General features: G+C 54.0%; 1 protein-coding gene across 1 annotated transcript in view; it reads right to left on the bottom strand.

The window, feature by feature from the left end:
* The window catches only part of CDHR3 (cadherin related family member 3), a 31,499-nt gene extending 12,977 nt beyond the window's left edge, over positions 1-18,522 (bottom strand). Inside the window, exons 1-12 of the mRNA XM_029077378.2 lie at positions 18,477-18,522; positions 15,377-15,579; positions 13,978-14,146; positions 13,496-13,584; positions 11,829-11,923; positions 11,413-11,517; positions 7,399-7,547; positions 5,957-6,146; positions 3,668-3,836; positions 2,596-2,702; positions 1,290-1,426; positions 261-487 (exon numbers count right to left, since the gene is read on the bottom strand). Of these exons, the coding sequence (XP_028933211.1) occupies positions 261-487; positions 1,290-1,426; positions 2,596-2,702; positions 3,668-3,836; positions 5,957-6,146; positions 7,399-7,547; positions 11,413-11,517; positions 11,829-11,923; positions 13,496-13,584; positions 13,978-14,146; positions 15,377-15,579; positions 18,477-18,522 (1,686 nt within the window). The remainder of the gene's footprint in view (positions 1-260; positions 488-1,289; positions 1,427-2,595; positions 2,703-3,667; positions 3,837-5,956; positions 6,147-7,398; positions 7,548-11,412; positions 11,518-11,828; positions 11,924-13,495; positions 13,585-13,977; positions 14,147-15,376; positions 15,580-18,476) is intronic.
* Between the last annotated feature and the right edge of the window lie 2,129 nt (positions 18,523-20,651).

The raw sequence follows: 20,651 nt of genomic DNA on the forward strand, positions 1-20,651 counted from the left end.
CGTGCCTGCTGTGTGACCTTGGGCAAGTCACCTCACTTCTCTGGACCTCAGTTACCTCATCTGTAAAATGGGGATTAAGATTATCCAACCCGATTTGCTTGTACCTACCCCAGCTCTTAGAGCAGTGCCTGGAACACAGTAAGTACTTAACAAATACCCACCATTATTTTTATTATTATTATTAGCCACAGACCTACCTGTAACTTCAGTCTGTCCCCAACCCTAACTTTAGGGGGGAAGACCCTCCTCCCCCCGCTCACCGTGGCCGTGCTGGAGCCTTCTGTGCTGGCGGCCCGCACGGCGAGGACGTGCTGGGAGCTGGATTCGTAGTCCAGGCGGGTCAGCAGCTGCAGCACGCCCGTCTGGGGCTGGATCCAGAACCGGGGGTCCTTCCGGAGCGTGGTGTCCCCGGTCAGGAGGGAGTACGTGACCTCCGTCCGTGGGCGGTCCTTGTCCGCCGCGCTCACCTGCCCGACGTGCCAGCCGGCTGGAAGGGACCAGGCGAATCGGGGGTGGGCGCCGGAAAGGAGCAGGGACTCCAATTGTCTCTACCCACCCCTCCCGGGGGCAGCCAGGCCTGGTCCAGTTGGCCGGGGGAGGGTGGCGGAAAGGAACCGGACCTCGGCCTGTCTCTAGCCCCGGGGGCAGCCGGGCCTGGCCCACTTGGCTGGAGGAGGGTGGCGGAAAGGAGCCGGGGCTCAGCCTGCCCCAAGCCCATACCCTTCCCTTCCCTTTCCTGCACTCAGATAATAATAATAATTGTGCTTACTATGTGCCAGGCACTGTACTAAACTCTGGGATGGATTCAAGCCCAGTGTGGCTTGGCAGAGTGGCGGAGGGGGTGGGATAAGAGGAAAGGAGGGCTTAGTTAGAGAAGGCCTCTTGGAGGAGATGTGCCTTCGATAAGTGTGGCTGAGAAGTAGCATGGCTTAGCGGATGGAGCCCGGGCCTGGGAGTCAGAAGGACCTGGTTTCTAATCCCGGCTCTGCCACATGTCTGCTGTGTGACCTTGGGCAAGTCATTTAACTTCTCTGGGTCCGTAAAAAATAGGGATTAAGAGTGTGAGTCCAATCGGGGACAGGGACTGTGTCCAACCCTATTGACTTCTATCTACCCCAGCGCCTAGAACAGTGCTCGGCCATAGTAAGCGCTTAACGAGCAGTGTAATTATTATCATCATCATTAATAAGACTTCGAATACTACCATCTCGAAGGGCACAGTCTGTGGCCAGGGGGAGGGCGGGGTTCAACGTTCCCTTGTCCCCGTACTCTGCTCCTGCTCCGCTTACCTGGCTTCACTTCGGAAATTTGAAAGACATAAGTCGAGGCGTCAAAGGCCAGGGGAAACTCGTTCACGGGGCTGGCTTGGATGTATACGCTGATGACACCTGTAGGGGCTAGAGAAAGGGAGCCGTAGCCCCTTACTCTGTTCCGGACCACGTTCTCAACACCCACACTGTAAGCTCGCTGTGGGCAGGGAATATGTCTGTTTATTGTAGTTAAATCTCCCAAGCGCCTAGCACAAGTGCTCTGCACACAGTAAACCCTCGATCAATACTACTACTAAATGAACAATAATAATAATAATAATGATGGTATTTGTTAAGCGTTTACTAGGTGCCACGCACTACATTAAGCGCTGGGGTGGGTACAAACAAATCGAGTTGGATACCGTCCCTATCCCACGTGGGGCTCACAGTCTCCACCTCCATTTTCCAGATGAGATAACTGAGGCACAGAGAAGTGAAGTGATTTGCCCAAGGTCACACAGCAGACAAGTGGTGGAGCCGGGATTAGAACCCCTGACCTCCTGACTCCCAGGCCCGTGCTCTTAGCCACTGTACCATGCGGGTTTGCTTCCCTGCAGAGGGAGGAGGGACAAGCAATCGGACGTGTCGGCTGATCGTCTACAGTGTGTATTCATTCAATCGTATTTATTGAGCGCTTACCGAGTGCACGGCACTGTACTAAGCGATTGGGAAAGTACAATATAGCAATAAAGAGAGACAATCCCTGCCCACTGCGAGCGACCACTGTACTAGCTGTTTCAGAGTAGAGTTTTTTGAAGGGCACAGTCCCTGCCTTCGAGGAGCTTACCTCAGTGAATCAATCATTCAGGCAACCAATCAATCAATGGCATTTATTGATTAACCGAGAAGCAGCGTGGAAAGAGCACGGGCCTGGGAGTCAGAGGACCTGGGTTTCAATCTCGGCTCCATCACTTGCCTGCTGGGTGATCTTGGGCAAGTCACTTCAGTTCTCTGGGCCTGAGCGCCTTCAGCTGCTAAATAGGGATCCAATCCCCATTTTCCCTCCGAGTTAGACTACGAGCCGAACATGGGAACCGATTCGCTTGTATCTACCCCAGTGCTTAGTACAGTGCTTACCACCTAGTAAGTGCTTAACGGATATTATTATTATGATTATTATTGTTATTATTAAGTACTCCCTGTGTGCCAAGCACAATACAAGGATCAATCAACCGATCAGTGGTAGTTATTGAAGGAGCTTTGAGTCTAGTGGGGAGACCGATATGAAAGAATTTACAGATGTGGGGAAAAGGAGAATGGAAAGATGGATAGGTGACGGGGATACTTGCTTTCATGGTGGGAGGGAGCCGTGTTCTGTATCAGGAAGGTCAGAGGGTATAGATTCCCGGTCTCTAGATTATCTGGGTCCTCGTAATTGAGGCTGCCGCTCAGCTAGAATGCAATAAGCCCTTCAGGTTAGGCTGAGACTCAAGAAAGAGGTGGGTTTTTTTTGGTATTTGTTAAGGGCTTACTATATGCTAGGCACTGGATGATGCACTGAGAAGCGGCACGGCCCAGGGGCTAGAGCAAGGCCTGGGAGTCAGAAGGATCTGGCTTCCGATTCTGACTCTGCCACTTGTCTGCTCTGTGACCCTGGGCAAGTCACTTCTCTGGGCCTCAGTTGTGTAAAATGGGGATTAAGACCGTGAGCCCCATGTGGGACAGAGACTGTGTCCAACCCGATTTGCGTTTAGAACAGTGCCTGGCACATAGTAAACACTTTATAAATACCATAATTATTACTATTATTAAGTAGGACAGGGACTGTGTCCAACATGATTAACTTGTATCTACCCCATTGCTTAGAACAGTGCTTGGCACATGGCAAGTACTTAACAAGTACCATAATTATTATTTAGAGAAGCAGCATGGGCTAGCGGATAGAGCACGGGCCTGGGCGACAGAAGAACCTGGATCTAATCCTGGCTGGGCCACTTGGCTGCTGTGTGGCTTTGGGCAAGTCACTTCACTTCTCAATGCCTCATCTATAAAATGAGGATTAAGAATGTGGGGACAGGCACTGTGTCCAACCTGATTACCGTGTATCTACCCCAGCACTTAGAACAGTGCCTGGCACATAGTGAGTGCTTAACAAATACCACAGTTATTATTATTATTATTATTCTGTTGGGCCAGGCCCTTTCTGTTGGCCTCTCCCTGGTCACTATCGCTCGCCCCGGCACTCCGAGAAACCAAGCCCGGCAATGGAGGGCCGAGTCTGCGTCCTTGGCCATGTCTGACCAACTGGTCTTCGGGTACCAAACGGGCCAGCCAAAGCAGGCTGGTGGCCCGAGGCTCCCGAGGGGCTCGTCCCCCGGGGGTGGCAGACAGGAGGGAGAAGCGGTCCCGGCACTGACCAAGATATTCCCGGAGCCCTCTGGATCCTGGCGGAACCGGTGGCTCCCGGCTCCGGACGGCCCCGAGAAGCTGAACGCCCGGTTTGGCTCCTCGGCGTCGGCGTCGTGGCAGAACTGGCGCAGGTCCAGAAGCTGCGAGCCCACGGCCAGGGTTTCCAGCACCTCCACCCTGTGGGAGATGGAGACGCCTGGGGAGGGGGCGTCTCTGCTCTTCGCCAGAGGTCTCTAGGCCCTGGCCGAGAGGGGTGGGGGGGCTCCACACCTTGGGCCGCCACCCGCGGATATGGGATGCATTCTCTGAGGGGAGACTTTTCCACAGTGAATATGTTGAGAACTGGGGCTGCCCGACTACCCATGGAACCCTGGGAAGCCCAGGCAGCCTTTCCCTTCGGTATTTATAATCAATGATATTTATAACAATAATAATAATAATGGTGGTCTTTGTTAAATGCTTACTATGTGCCAAGCACTGTTCTAAGCTCTGAGGTAGATACAAGGTAAGCAGGTTGGACACAGTCCCTGTCCATGGGACTCACAGTCTTTATCCCCATTTTACAGATGAGGTAATTGAGGCCCAGAGAAGTTAAGTGACTTTGCTTACTGTGTGCAGAGCCCTGGATTAAGCGTTTGGGAGAGTACAATACAACAGAGTCGTTAGACACAGTCCCTGCCCATAAGGAGTTTACAGTCTAGAGTGGGAGATAGGCGTTAATATCAATCAATATATTATGGATATGGGCGTAAATGCTGTGGGGTTGAGGGAAAGGTGAATAAAAGGTGCAAATATGAGTGTGGAAGAGGAAAGGCCACAGAGAGGCAGGTAGTTGGAGTCAGGATGAGGGATTGGGGCGTGGCTAAAAGTGGCCAGGGAAACCTGCCTGCTGTACAATAATTATAATCACTGTGGCGTTTGGTAAGCACTTACACTGTGCTAAACGTAGGGGTGGTTAGAAATAAATCGGGTTGGACACAGTCTGTGTCCCGGGTGGGGCTCCCAGTCTCAATCCCCATTTTACAGATGAGATAACTGAGGCACAGAGAAGCCAAGTGACTTGCCCAAGGCCACACAGCAGACAAGGAACGGATCTGGGATTAGAATACAAGACCTTCTGCCTCCCAGGCCCGTGCTCTAGCCCCTAGGCTGTGCTGCTTCTCACTATGCCATGCTGTAGAAACCCCACAGAGTTCTGTTTATCTATTTTGATGCTACCGATGCCTGTCTACTTGATGTTTTTTGGTCTTTCTCCACCCTTCTAGACTGTGACCCCGCTGTTGGGCAGGGATCGTCTCTATCCATTGCCGAATCGTACATTCCAAGAGCTTCGTCCAGTGCTCTGCACACAGTAAACGCTCGATAAATACGATTGAATGAATGAATGGACGTGGCAACCCCCATCCCCGCCCAGATGGGAGCACCCCCACTGGCCCACCCCCAGATCAGGAGCCCAGGAAGCTCACTGCTTGGGGGCACAGGACCAGGCTGCCAAGCACCTGCGTAGTTAGACGCAAGACTATCGCATCAGCCGCGGTCCCTGTCCCACATGGGGCTCACAGACTAAGAGGGAGGGACCTCTTGTCTTTCTCTCTTTCTCTACTCAGCCCAGAGTAGAGAAGGCTAAACGAGCAGAGAAGAGTCGGATAGAGGAGCTAAGAGTCAATAATAACTGGGCTATTCGTTAAGCTCAAACAAGCAATTTGGTTTGGACACAGTCCCTGTCCCACCTGGGTCTCACAGGCTCAATCCCCATTTGACAGATGAGGCAACTGAGGCCCAGAGAAGTGAAGTGACATGACCGGGATCACCCAGTAGACAAGTGACGGAGCAGGGATTAGAACGCGGGTCCTTCTGACTCCCAGGTCTGTGCTCTATCCACTATACACCACGCTGAACTGCTTCGGCTGCTTCTGACCTCGATCCCAGAAGAATTCCACGAGAGAAACCAACGGCTAAGTGGAAAGAGCACAGGCTTGGAAGTCAGGGGCCTGGCTTCTAATAATAATAATAATAATAATAATAATGTTGGTATTTGTTAAGCGCTTAGTATGTGCAGAGCACTGTTCTTCTAATCCCAGCTCTGCCCTGTGTCGCTGGGGGCACCTTGGCAAGTCGCTTTACTTGTCTGAACCTCAGCCTTCTCATCTGTAAAATGGGGATGGAGACTGTGAGCCCCATGTGGAACAGGGACTGTGTCCAACCTGATTTGCTTGTATCCACCACAGCGCTTAGTACAGTGCCTGGCTCATAGCAAGCTGAACCGATACCGCTATGACGACGACGATGATGATTACCTGAAGGAGGCCAGGGCGCAGATAGGCGGGAGGTCGTTGATGTCGCTGAGCGTGATGGCGATCTGGCTGCGGCTCTCGTGGCCACCACTTGACCTGTCCCGCACGAGGATCTCCAGGGTCAGAGTGGGGTTCTGCCTCCAGGGCGCGGCGTCTCGATCCAGACGCTTGGCCACGTACACGGTCCCGGTCACTGCAGGAATGGAAAGGGCACGGAAGTCCGAGGAACTGGGTTCTAATTCTGGCTCCGTCACTTGCCCGTTGTGTGACTTTAGGCAAGTCATTTCATCTCTCTGGGCCTCAGTGGGCCTCAGTTTCCTCATCTGTTCTCCCTGTTACCTGTATTCCTTCCTAATTAGATTGTGAGCCTCATGTCGGGCAGGGACTAGGTCCAACCTGATTAACTTGTATCAACCCCAGCTCTTAGAACACTGCTTGACAGATAATAAACGCTTAACAAATGCCATAGAAATAACATCAAATGATAAATAAACCATGTAGAGCTGTTAGCCATGGGAGAGAAGTCTGGAGAGTTTGGAGTTTTTTTCTGGAGCTTGGGGCCAAAAAGAGTGGGCTCTATTCAAGTGGCTGAGAAGGGCTCCTCATGGGAGGGGTGGACAGCTGGACAGATGGACAGAGGGAGGGAGGGGCCTTGACAGGCAGACCCGGAGTCAACCTCCTCTCCCCAGCAGGGAGACGACCCAGAAGGAAATCCTGACCCTGCAGTTCGGTGGGATTTATTGAGCACCGATTGGGTGAAAAGCACTGTACTAAGCATTTAGGAGGGTTCAGCTAGGACTCCACTCCTCTCCCTGACTGTCATCCCATTCGCAGAGACCCAGTGTGGAGTCAAGAATCAGAGAGGCCTAAACAGAGATAACTTAGCCCGGGCCCCACCTCCCAAACCATCCTCTAAACTTTAAGCGCACTGTGGGCAGGGAACGTGTCTGTTTATTGTTGTAGTGTACCCTCCCAAGCACCTAAGATAAGCACTCAATAAATATGACAACGAATGGGGAGAGAGCTCTAGATAATAATAATAATTGTGCTATTTGTTAAGCGCTCACTATGTGCCACGCACTCTACTAAGTGCTGGGGTGGGTACCAGCAAATCAGGTTGGACACAGTCCCTGTCCCACAAGGGACTCCCACCCTCAATCCCCATTTTACTGCTGAGGTAACTGAGGCACGGAGAAGTAACGTGACTGGCCCAAGGTCACCCAGCAGACAAGCGGCTGACCCGGGATTAGAACCCATGAGCTCCTGACTCCCAGGACCATGCTCTATCCACTATGCCATGCTGCTTCTCCAATCCCAGAGCCCCCCCACCCAGCCAGGCCCTTCTTCAAATCTAACTGAGCCCTCTCTGGCAGCCACTGAAGCCATTTCCTTCTTGCCCGACCCTCCCGGACCCTCCCGGACCCGTGTGGACCCAGGCCGCTCACGCTGGTTTATGACGAAATATTGGGAAGGAGGATCGATGCTGTAGAGGAGCCGGCTCGGAAAGCCTTCGTCGTCAGGATCCCGGGCCGTGACGTTGGCCACGAAGCTCCCCACCCTCTGCTCCTCCGGAATGGTGTAGGAGGTCCTCGAGCTGGAAGCCAGACATACAACGGTGGGTGCGGGGATCTCCAGGAGAAAGTGACGGGGTGAGGGAGAGAAGGTTGGGGATGAATCCTCCCCAGTCTCACCTGGGCTCACCGGGAATTTCCACGGCACAACGGCCGGTGCGTTCTGTAGCCTCCCACCTCACTGTGGGAACACTTCCCGGCTAGGGAGCCACAAGACGACTCCGGCAAATCGCCACCGTCACGGCCACGAGCCCACGCTATGGTTCCGTCCTTCCAAGAAGGCACCGGAGTCAGTCAGTTATCAGTATCCGGCCCTGCTCCGTGCTTAGGATGCTGACCCTGCTTGGGGGCACCAGCCTCCTCAGGGTCTCACTAGGGACTAGACCGTGAGCTCGTTATGGGCAGGGAACGTGTCCCCTAATTCTGTGGTACTGTACTCTCTCAAGCTCTCAGTAATAATAATGATGGTATTTCTTAAGTGTTTACTATGTGCCAAGCACTGGTCTAAGAGCTGGGGTAAGAGCAAGGTCATCAGGTTGTCCCACATGGGGCTCAGAATCTTCATCTCCATTTACCAATGAGGAAACCGAGGCACATTAAAGTGACTTGCCCAAAGTCACACAGCTGAGAAGTGGTGAACTGGGAGTAGAACCCATGACCTCTGACTCCCAAACCTGGGCTCTTTCCACTGAGCCATGCTGCTTCAACTTGCTTCAAACTGCTTCTTAGTACAGTGCTCTGCACATAGTAAGCCTTCAGTAGATACCACTGATCGATCGATTGGTGTGAGGAGGCCCAAGGCACAAGACGCAAGACACATGCCAGGTTCTAATCCTGGCTCCGCCACTCATCTGCTGTGTGACTTCTGGCAAGTCACTTCCCTTCTCTGGGCCTCATCATTACCTCATCTGTAAAATGGGGACTGAGACCACGAGCCCCACGTGGGAAAGGGACTGCGTCCAATCCGATCTGCTTGTATCCACCCCAGTGCTTAGTAGAGTGCCTGGCACACAGTAAGCGCTCACCAAAAAACGCAGTTATTATTATTAAGCAGGCTTTTCTTCTCTAAATAAGAGAAATGGCATTTCCAGCAGATCGAGGTTGAGGGCTCCGTGAAGACGGAAACAGCAGTCATCACTTGGTTGTTTTCACTTGGATGTGGATTCCTTTCTCCTCGGCAACCCTCAGCCGCTCCTGGTGACCGTCCCTGGACTTCCTTCCTTCCGACACTTCCTGGCTGAGGTCTTGGATCCTCTGCTGCCCCGGCCCTGATTCCCAGGCTAGCCTGGCCCCCCTCCCCCGGCCAGTCCCCAGGGTCCAAGGACCAGGCTGGGTTTCAGAGTCTTGCCCCTTTGACCCGTTCCAATCCCGGGGAGCAGCCTGGAGCCTGTGAGTACACCAAAGGTCTGCCCTTTGCCGCGGGATCAGGTGTCGTCCTTAGCTGGCTGGACCCCGGGCTTCATTCCAAGACAGTCTGAAAGTCCCGTTCAGGTCATCCGGCAGAGCCGTTCGCACACCGAGCCCGGAACGTCAGCCTGGAGAGGCGGGGTCGGTCAGCACCGCCGTGCGGATGCCAACAGAAGCGGCGGGAGTCGAGCTGCCTGACTCATCATCTTCATCATCAGGTAACGATAGAATTCTATTTCTTAAGCGTTTGCAAGGTGCCAAGCCCCTTACTAAGCGTAGAGATAGAGACAAGATAATCAGATTGGACACAGTTCCTGCCCCACATGGGGCTCACGGTCTTAATCCCCATTTTAGAGATGAGGGAACTGAGGCCCAGAGAATGAAATGACTTGCCCGAGGTCACACAGCAGATATGTGGCGGAGCCGGTGATGAGAACCCATGTCCTTCTGACTCCCTGGCCCGTACTCTGTCCTCTAGGCCGTGCTGCTTCTCTGGGGGTATGGGATCCCGATTTTACAGACAAGAAAACTGAGGCACAGATAAGTGAAGTGACTTGGCCAAGGCCACACAGCAGGCAGTACCACCTCTTTGGTGTTTGAAAGAGCGAGCCTTGACCTGAAGCTTGGCACGGACCCGTGGAAGTTTCTGTCCTTCTGATCGCAAGGAGCCGCTCAGAGGTGTCACTGCCCACCTGGACATTGGCCTAGAAGACTCTGGCCCACGTGGGCACCAGCTCCGACAAGGTGGCACTTGTCCCCACGGGTCCTGAAGCACCCCAGAGTTCTGCACCCTTTATTTTGTGCACCTTGGGAGGTAGGCGGGGTCACCTGGCCCTAGTGGTGATCTGGGGGACCCTGTTTGGGCGGTCCCGGAGCCCCAGGCTGTCCGGCTGGCTCTGAGCGGAGGGCCGTCACCAGAACGCTGCCCAGAACCCGGACATGGGCGGGAGAGCCGTCGCAGTCCAGGAGTCAGTTCTGCCTCTTTGGTTCCCACAGCCCGAGGGCGCAGCCTGCCAGAAGGGGCAGCTGGTCGCCCCATGGCACTGCTGAGCTTCACTTGACGCTCACTGCTCCTGCCGACTGGTTCCACCTGCTGAGATCCCAACCCGGCCCCTCACCTCCTCCTCTCTCGCCCCGCTCCGGTCTATTCTTCACTCCGCTGCCCGGCTCATCTTCCTGCAGAAGCGATCTGGGCATGTCACTCCCTTTCTTAAACAACTCCAGTGGTTGCCTATCGACCTCCGCTCCAAACAAAAACTCCTCACTCTAGGCTTCGAGGCTCTCCATCACCTTGCCCCTTCCTACCTCTCCTCCCTTCTCTCTTTCTACCGCCCACCCCGCACGCTCCGCTTCTCTGCCGCCCACCTCCTCGCCGTCCCTCGGTCTCGCCTATCCCGCCGTCGACCCCGGGTCACGTCCTCCCGCGGTCCCGGAACGCCCTCCCTCCTCACCTCCGCCAAACTGATTCTCTTTCCCTCTTCAAAACCCTACTTAAAAATCACCTCCTCCAAGAGGCGTTCCCAGACTGAGCTCCTCTTCCCCCTCTACTCCCTCTGCCATCCCCCCTTTACCTCTCCGCAGCTAAAGCCTCATTTTCCCCTTTTCCCTCTGCTCCTCCACCTCTCCCTTCCCATCCCCACAGCACTGTACTCGTCCGCTCAACTGTATATATTTTCGTTACCCTATTTATTTTGTTAATGAATTGTACATCGCCTCGATTCTATTTAGTTGCCATCGGTTTTTACGAGATGTTCTTCCCCTTGACGCTGTTTATTGCCATCGTTCTCGTCTGTCCGTCTCCCCCGATTAGACCGTAAGCCTGTCAAACGGCAGGGACTGTCTCTATCTGTTGCCGACTTGTTCATCCCAAGCTCTTAGTACAGTGCTCTGCACATAGTAAGCGCTCAATAAATACTATTGAATGAATGAATGAACCTCCTCCACCGTCTCAGCTCCTCACTAGCCCACCCCCACCGACTCAACCCCTCGCTCGCCCACCCCCACGTCTCCCCCACTGACCCAGCCCCTCAGCCCTCCCACTGCCCGAACGCTCACTAGCCCACCCTCTCTCCTTTACCTCCCCCCAACCTAGTCCCCTTCTAGACTGTAAGCTCGCTGTGGGCAGAGAACTATCTGTTATATTGTTATGCTATACTCTCCCAACTGCTTAGTAAAGTGTTCTGCACACTTTAAGCGCATAATACGATTGGCTGACTGACAGACTCACCCCCCCTCCTGACCCAGGTCTCATTAGCCCACTTCAACCGACTCATTAGCCCACCCCCTCACCTCCACCACTGACCCAGATCCTCACTAACCCACCCCCTAATCTCCACCACTGACCAGCTCCTCACTAGCCGGGTCCGGGCCCATCCTCCCTTCTGACCCTTTCCTTGTGCCCTCTGACCCCCGGGGGACTCCCAGCCCCTGTCCCCTGAGGTTCTGGCCTTGCGGTCGCAGGTTGACGGGGACGCTGCTCACCTGGTGAAGCGCGGGGCCTCGTCGTTGATGTCCACGATGAACACAAGGAGGGTCCGGTTGGCACTGAGGCCCTTCTGGTCCGTCACAACCACTGTTGGCATGTAACTGGGGAGGGGAAGACCCTCTCACCACCGGCCCAGGGCCAAGGAGGGGGTGCAAGGTGGGGAACTGGGGTACCAACAGGAAATGGGCTGAGGAGACCCAACCAGGGCCGGGGCAGAGTCCACCAGTTCAAGTGGACTTGGACAAACTCGTTCAGTCGTATTTATTGAGCGCTTACTGTGTGCAAAGTACTGTACTAAGCACTTATCCCTCCCACCCCCAGCCCTCAGCCCCCAGCCTCTCCCAGCTCAGTCTCCCCCTCTTCCGTCCCCAGCCCTGGTCGCCCCCTCCCCGTGGCTGCTGCCAGCCCCTACCTGCGGGGCCCAGACTCGAAATCAAACGTGGCGGTGGAAGCGAGGGTACCGGTTGGAGAGATGCTGAATGGGTCCGAGGGTGAGCTCAGGGAATACTGCGGAGGAGAGGGAGGGGAGACCCAGCCTCAACTCACCCGGGCCCTCGGCCCCCCGCCCTAAATCACCTGCCCGGCCCGCAATCTGGGCCGGAATGAGTTGTCAGAGCAGAACAATGACCAGAGCAGACCCAACTTGGAACCCGCTATTTCCTCTTTGATCCCAGCGGGCTCTCAATCAGTCCATTTATTGAGTCAGTCCATTTATTGAGTGCTTACTGGGTGCAGAGCACTGTACTAAGCGCTTGGGAGAGTACAGTGCTTGGGACAGTACACACTTGTGAAGCAGTGTGGCTTAGTGGAAAGAGCATGGGCTTGGGAGTCAGAGGCCACGGGTTTTAATCCCGGCTCCGCCACTTGTCTGCTTTGTGACCTTCGGCAAGCCACTTAACTTCTCTGTGCCTCAGTTACCTCATCTGTAAAATGGGGATGAAGGCTGAGCTCCAAGCGGGACAACCTGATTACCTTGTCTCTACCCCAGCGTTTAGAACAGTGCTTGGCACATAGTAAGCACTTAACAAATACCATAATCATTATTATTATTACAATACAACAAAAAGCAGACACATTCCCTGTCCACAACGAGCTGGGGGACTCAGACCCCCACTTCCCCCCATGACATTGCCCGGCCCCATTGGTTCTCTCTGGAAGGTCTCATTCGCCCGCAGCCCGATGTCTTTCAGCCCCAAAAGCCAGGACCGGGAAAACGCCTCTCTGGCCAGCCCCTCCCGGCTGACCCATTCTCCATCCTGGTCAGCCCATCAATCGATGGGATTTATTAAGCGCTTAGGATAGTACAATATAATGGAGTTGGTAATAATAATAATTGAGGTGTTTGTTAAGCACTTACTTTGTACCAGGCAATGTACTAAATGCAGGGATGAATGCAAGCCAGTCGGGTTGGACACGGTCCCTGTCCTACATGGGGCTCACAGAGTCAATCCCCATTTTACAGATGAGGTACCTGAGGCCCAGAAAAGCGAAGCGACTTGCCCAAGGCCACCCAGCAGACAAGTGGCGGAGCTGGGATTAGAACCCACGACCTCCTGACTCTGACTCCCAGGCCCGGGCTCCATCCACTACGCCCTGCTGCTCCCCGTGGCAGACGTGATCCCTGCCCTCAGGGACCTTATAATTTAGTAGGGTAGATAGACACTAAAATAAATTAGGGACTAAGATCTTAGGTGACCCGAGTGTGCCGAAGTGACAGTGGGGGGTAGGAGATGGGAGATAAGAGGTTAGTGTGGGAAGGCCTCCTGGAGGCGACTTGATTTCAAAAGGACCTCGACGATGGGGAGAGTGGCGGTCTGATGGATGTGAAGGAGGAGGGAGCTCCAGACAGGAGGGAGGGAGAAAGAGACCTGGGGTCTCAGGGATGGGGCGCGGGGGAGATCTCCGACCTCGTCGCCTTTTAAAGGAACCAGGAAGAAGGGGTTGGCCCAGGGGCTGGGGTGGGGTGGGCCTGTCCCATCCCCGCAAGGAGCCAGCTTTGAGGACACCTGTTTCCGCAGTCCGGCCGTCCAGGGGCCTTGGGGGCAGGCACTGGGGCTGTGGGCCCACCGCTGAGCTCACCGTGAGAGGAGCTGCGACTTCCGGGTCGGCCGCTTCCACCTGGTACAGGGCGCCCGGCGGAGTCCCCTCCAGCACGTACAGCTCCACGGCTAGAGCGGGCCAGACCCGCCAGAGGCAGAGGGCTTCAGGCTCGTTGCCTGCCCTCCCCTGTCCGGGGCCAGGCAGACCGGACCCAGACCAGCCCGCCCGGGACTGCAGGCCGGGGGAGGGATGTGCTGCAGGCTCAGGCTTCGGGGGGTTTTGGGGGGCTGCTGCTTCCTCTGGGGCCTGAGGTAGGTGTGGGGGAGTCTAGGGACCGCTCCTTTAGGCATTCAATCTTACTTATTGAGCTCTTACTGTGTGCGGAGCGCTGTACTAAGCGCTCGTACAGGGCTTTAGCTCAGCCTCTCTGTGGGCTAGCCGGCTTTCAGGGAAAACCGCTGTTCGCTGGGGGGTGAGGGTATGGGAGGGTCGGAGGGCGTGGGAGGATGAACCCAGCTTACTTCTCTGGGCCAAGTTGCCCTGAAACACAGGAGCCTCATCCACGTCTTCCACCTCCACGGTCAGGGTTTGAAGGTCTGTGGCTCCTGCTTCATCTTGAACATAAATCTGCAATTCAAATCTATTTGGCATCGTTTCAAAATCCAGCGGAGGGTTCCCTGTGGCAGCGACCTGCGAAGAACAGGGCAGAGCCACACAGTGAATGGAATCCACATAAACACACACATATCCTCCCTCCCACCCTGGACCGTAAACTCGTTGAGAGCAGAGTTCACTTAATAATTGTGGTATTTGTTAAGCTCTTACTGTGTAAATGCTTGGTAAGTGCTTACTTACTGAGAAGCAGCATGATCTAGTGGATAGAGGACGGGCCTGGGAGCCAGAGGGACTTGGGTTATTATCCTGGCTCTGCCACTTGACTGCTGTGTGACCTTGGGCAAATCACTTTACTTCTCTGTTACCTCAGTTACCTCATCTTTAAAATGGGGATTAAGTCTAGGAGCCCTATGCGGGACAGGGACTCTGTCCAACCTGATTTATCTTGTATTTATCCTAGTGTTTAGTACAGTGCCTGGCGTACACTAAGCTCTTAACAAATGCCACAGTTATTATTATTATTATGTGCCAAGCACTGTACTAAGTGCTGGGGCAGATATAAGATCATCAAGCTTTCACATGGCGTTCACTGTCTAAGTAGGAAGGAGAATGGGGATTGAATCTCTGTGTTTCATAAAAGGGAACTGAAGCACAGGGAAATGAACTGACTTGCCCAAGGTCATGCAGAAGGTACATGGCAGAGCCAGGATTAGAACCCAGGTCCTTTGACTCCCAAGCCCCTGCTCTTTCCACTAGCCCATGCTGCTTCACCAGGATCACTTCTCCTAACTCTCCTGTCCTCTCCCAGGCCCTTACTACAGTAGGCTTTGTTATAATATAACAATATAACAGACACATTCCCTGCCCACAATACAGTCTAAAGGGGGAGACAGACATTAATATAAATAAATTAGAGATATAATAAATAAATTACAGATTTAGTAATAGTAATAATAATAGTGATGATGTTTGTTACGCTTTTACTATGTGCCAGGCACTGTACTAAACCCTGGGATGGACACAAGCAAATCAGGTTGGACACAGTCCTTGTCCCACGTGGGGCTCACAGTCTCAATCCCCATTTTACAGATGAGGTAACTGAGGCCCGGAGAAGTGAAGCGACTTGCGCGAGGTCACACGGCAGACGAGCGACGGAGCCGGGATTAGAATCCACGATACGCAGACGGCCAGCAGCCGAGCCCAGCAGGGAAGGGCGTCTCACCCAGGGGTCCCACCTGAAGACAACCCCTCCCGGCCCTCCCGGACCCCTCGGCCAGGCCGCGGCTGCAGGGCGGACCGGCTCACCCGGAAGCTAGCGTTGGACAGTACGTCGACGGCGAAAGCCCGAGTCAGGGGGCTCGAATTGACGATCACAGGATAGCCGTCGCTCAGCGGAGCCTCCGCCTCCGAAAGGGTCACGGAGAAGTTGCACCCCGTTGTCCTCGGCTTAGAATTCTCTGCGATTCGACACAGGCCCGGTAGGTTGGTGAACTGCAGCGAGTCTCTTCCTGCAAGGGGGGAGAAGAGAGACATCCCCCCACCCCACCCCATACGCACACACATGGCTCCAGAGTTCCTCGAGCCTGTTTTCCCAGAATCGCCCACTCCCTGGCCTGTGGTGCTGGGAACCAGGCCGGGAAGGGGCAGGGGCTTGGAGGGCCACAGGAATAAGGGACTATGTCCAACCTGAAACCGGATAAAGTTGTGTGAGAGCATTCGTCGGTCCTGAACTCCTTGTTGGCAGGGAACATGCCTGCTAATTCCACTGCACTGTACTCTCCCAAAAGCTTAGTACAGTGCTCTGCACAAAGCAAGTGCTGGGAAGCAGTGTGGTTTAGCGGAAGGAGCACAAGCCTGGAAGTCAGAGGACCTGGTTCGTTCATTTCATTCATTCATTCAATCCTATTTAATGAGTGCTTTACTGGGTGCAGAGCACTGTACTAAACACTTGGAAAGTACAGTTTGGCAACAAACTGAGAGAATCCTTCCCCAACAACAGGCTCACAGTGTAGAATTCTAATCCCGGCTCCACCACTTGTCTGCTGTGTTTCCTTGAGCAAGTCACTTCACTTGTTCAGCTACCTCATCTGGCAAATAGGGATTAATAATCTCCTGTAATAATAATGATACTAGCCTTTTTAAAGTGCTGTTGTCAAGCGCTGTTCTAAGCACTGGGGTAGAAACAAGTTAGATTGGGCAGAGTCGTTGTCCCACGTGGGGCTCACAGTCTAAGTAGGAAGGGAGAACAGATATTGACCGTGAGCCCCGTGAAGGGCACGGACTACGTCCAACGTGATTACCTTGTATCAACCCCAGAGCTTAGAACAGTGTCTGGCACATAGTAAGCACTTAGCAAATACCAAAAGAAATTTTTAAAAAACCCTTTGATTGATTCGGTAGGACGGGGAACCCTTCGGATTCCTTCCATTCTCTTGCCTCCGACGTCTTGGCTCATCACCTTCCTTCACCCAGGAACTCCACCCCCATTTCAAGCCTGCCAAACCATAACTGTCCTCACGTAGTAATAACAGTGCTATTTGTTAAGTGCTTACTGTGTGCCAAGCATTATATTAGATACACGACGATCAGATTGGATCTACTTCCTGGGCCGTATAGCATTCACAGTCTAAGAGGAAGGGGGAACAGTTACTGAACACCGTTTTACAGATGAGGAAACTAAAGCTCAGAGAAGTTAAGTGACTGGTCCAAGGTCACGCAGACCGTCGATCAATCAGTGGTATTTATTGAGCACTTACCGTTTGCAGAGCACTGTACTAAGAGCCGTGAGAATACAAGAGAAAAGAGGGAGCAGCATGGCCTGGTGGACTGAGCACGGGCCTGGGAATCAGAAGGGCCTGAGTTCTAATCCCAGCTCTGCCACTTTTCTACTGGGTGACCTTGGGCAAGTCTTTTCACTTGTCTGGGTCTCAGTTACTTCATCTGAAAAATGAGAATTAAGACTTTGAGCCCCATATGGGACAGGTACTGTGTCCAATCTGATTTCCTTGTTTCTACAGTGTAGAACAGTGCCAGTACCTGGAGATACGAGGTAATCAGATTGGACAGAGTCCATGTCCCACATGGGGCTCACAGTCTTAATCCCCTTTACAGATGAGGGAACTGAGGCCCAGAGAAGTTAAGTGACTTGCCTAAAGCCGCACAGCAGATGAGTGATGGAGTGGGGACTGGAACCCGAGAAGCAGCATGGCTTAGTGGAAAGAGCTCGGGCTTGGGAGTTTGAGGTCTTGGGTTCTAATCCCGACTCTGCTACTTGTCAGCTGTGGGACTTTAGGCAAGTCACTTAACTTCTCTGGGCCTCAGTTACTTCATCTGTAAAATGGGGATTAAGACCGTGACCCCCACGTGGGACAACCTGATGACCTTGTATCTACCCCAGCGCTCAGAACAGTGCTTGGCACATAGTAAGCACATAACAAATACCATCATCATCATCATCAACCCAGGTCCTTCTGACTCCCAGGCCTGTGGTCTACCTACTCGGCCGCCCTGCTTCTCAGCGTGATGAAGATGATGATGAGGAAGATGGCCCCATAACCCCGGCGGGAATGGGAACAGCACCTGCCACGTGAGGCGTCCTACAACCTCGGGAAAGCCGGTGGCCGCCAGAGCCGCCGCCGTAGCCGTTGTCGTGGTCTCTGGCCCAGATCCCGACCGGCCAAAAGCCAGCCCTCCACCTCGCCCCCTCCACTTACTGCGGCAGGAAAATCTTTCCTTGTCAAAAGCCTCTCAGCACTTCCGTCAAGGTACGTTGAACCACTCTGGGCAAGGCTCAGGGTGACTAAATAATAATAATAATTGTGGTACTTGTTAAGTGCTTACTGTGTGCCAGGCACTGTATTAAGCCCTGTGTTGGATACAAGCAAATCGGGTTGGGCTCAGCCGCTGTCCCACATGGAGTTTCCAGTCTCAATCCCCATTTAACAGATGAGGTAACTGAGGCACAGAGAAGTGAATTGACTTTTCCAAGGTCACCCAGCAGACAAGTGGCAGAGCCGGAATTAGAACGCAGGACGTTCTGACTCCCAGACTAGAGCTCTATCCACTGCAACAAGCTGCTTCTCTAAATCCCCCAGGACGTCGTTAAGCCCAGCCCTCAGTGCCCCGTGGTAGCCTCAGACAGGACAGAACAGGTGAGGGAGAACAGCTATTGAATCCCCCTTCTGCAGATGAAGGAATTGAACATTCTATTGTACTCTCCCAGGCGCTTAGTACAGTGCGCTCTGCATACAGTAAGCACTCAATAAATACGATTGATTGAGTGAAGCGATTATCCCAAGGTCACAGCAGAAGATTGGTGGAGTTGGGATTTGAACCCAGGTCCTCAGGCTTCCAGACCCGGGCCCTCTCTGCGAGGCCTATCATGGCTATTGGCATCACTACATACCGGGCATCGCTCCGAGCAGCACCAGCAGGATGAGCTTTGCTTGCATATTCTTCCACTGCGGGTGGGCGGAAGGTCCTCCCTCCGGCCGGCATGTACGCCGGGCCTGATCCCGTCCTCCCTCCGGCCGGCCCTCACTGCTTCCCCTCTGACCGTCCTTTTTTCTGTTCTCCCTTCGGCCAGCCACCATTGTCTTCCCTCCAGCCGGCCCTCACTGTCTTTCCTCTGGTCAGCCTGTACCGTTCTCCTGCCGGCCCTCACTGATCTGTCCTCCCTCCGGTTGGCCTCGACTGCGTTCCCTCCGGCTGGCCCTCCCTGTCTTCCCTCTGTCCCGCACTGTCCTCCCTCCGGCCAGCCCTCACCGTCCCCACTCTGGTTGGCCTGGACTGTCCTCCCTCCGGCCGGCCCTCACCTGCTTCCCGCTGGTCAGCCTTCACCGTCCTCCGCCCAACCCTCACTGTCCCCTCTCCTGGACCGTCCTCCCTCTGTCCAGCCCTCACTCTTCTCCCTCCGGTCTTCCCTCCGGCCGGCCCTCACCGTCTTCCCTCCGGTCGGCCTTAACCGTCCTCCGGCGGCCCCGGCTTTCCTCCTCCCTCCAGCTGTGGCTCCGGGGCAACAGCAAACAAAGACAACGTCCCCGAGGCGTGTCCTCTGCCCGCGATGGCTGGCAGAGCTGGGACTGCCCTGGCCAGCCACGTGCCCTCCCTGGAAACCAGAACAAGTGCCAGCTTCACTCCTCAGACCCAGTGCCCCATCCCACCCGCCAGCACCCTGTCCCCATGCTCTTTCCCCCCGGATCGGGCTTCTCTCCTCAGGCATAACACTGTGCCCCCGTGACTGTGTGCAACCCACGCCCATCCTGTGTCCTCCCCACCACCGATTGCTCCCCTGACGCTCCCCGTGTGTCTTCCTCCACACCGTATGTGTCCACCCCTGCCCCGTATTTGTCTCCCCCATTGTGCACCGTCTCCCCCGTGTGTGTCTTTCCCCACGTTGTGTGTGTCCACCCCTGCACCATATCTGTTTCTGCCACTCCATTATGTACACTCTTCCCTGTGTGCATCTTCCCCACACTATGTGTACCCACCCCTGCATGTATATGTCCCTCCCCATTGTGTACGGTCCTCCCTGTGTGCATCTTCCCCCACCCTATGTGTGTCCACCTCTGCACATATATGTTCCCCCCCTCCACTGTGTACAGTCCTCCCTGTGGGCATCTTCCCCTGAACTGTGTGGAACGACAAGGGTGTAGCATAAGGAACGATGAAACATTAAAACACAACACAGACAAATACTTGGAATAAAAATGAAATTCAGTAGGGGGCTGTGACTAGAGGAGCAGAGGTTCAGGCTTTCCATGACTCAGGTGCACCAAAACCACCCGTCAGCCCAGGGTTTTGTGGCAGCCTAATGCTGGAGCCGCTTATATCTCTGTTGACCTATTAATCAATCATATTTATTGAGCCCTTACTATGTGCAAAGTGCTTGGGTGAGGTGAAATAACAGAGTTGGTAGACCGAGTCCCTACTCGCAACCGTCCCGAAGGACATGGAAGAAGCTGGGAGCCAGAAACTTCAGTGGCAGGAGTTAAGGTGGTAGCTCACGGGTGCTTTCCTCTGATCTATGATTTAACAATTTATAATAATAATAATAATAACTATGGTATTTGTGAAGTGCTTACTCTATGCCAGGCACTGTACTAAGTATAGGCATGAAAACTGTGAGCCCCATATGGGACAGGGACCGCGTCCAACCCGATTTCCTCGTAACCACCCAGCTCTTAGTACAGTGCCTGGCAAACAGTAAGCTCTTAGCAAATACCATAATTCTTATTACTATTACTATTCTCCCGTTTTGACCACCGCCCCCGACGGGCACGAAGCTGTTTGAACCCCTGTATCCAGGGCCACGGATGGTAGAGATTGTTTACCAGGGCTTGCCAACCCTCTGCTAGGCACACAGCAACATGTCCAGACACTCCTCTGGGACAGAGGGTGGTGCTGAAGGAGAGAAGAGCCCTGTTGGGCCCTGCCCTGCCGTGCCCTGCCCTACCCGGCCCAGAACGCTCTTTCTCTGGCACACCCAGTAGAAGAAAGATTGACTAATCCCCAGAGGCCGCCTCAACCTACCCCGGGCTCTGGCCTCCCCCGTGCCAGCAGGGCAAGTGAGTTTGCCCAG

Source organism: Ornithorhynchus anatinus, chromosome 13 (genome assembly GCF_004115215.2).
Source record: "Ornithorhynchus anatinus isolate Pmale09 chromosome 13, mOrnAna1.pri.v4, whole genome shotgun sequence".
NCBI classification, from domain to species: Eukaryota; Metazoa; Chordata; class Mammalia; order Monotremata; family Ornithorhynchidae; genus Ornithorhynchus; species Ornithorhynchus anatinus.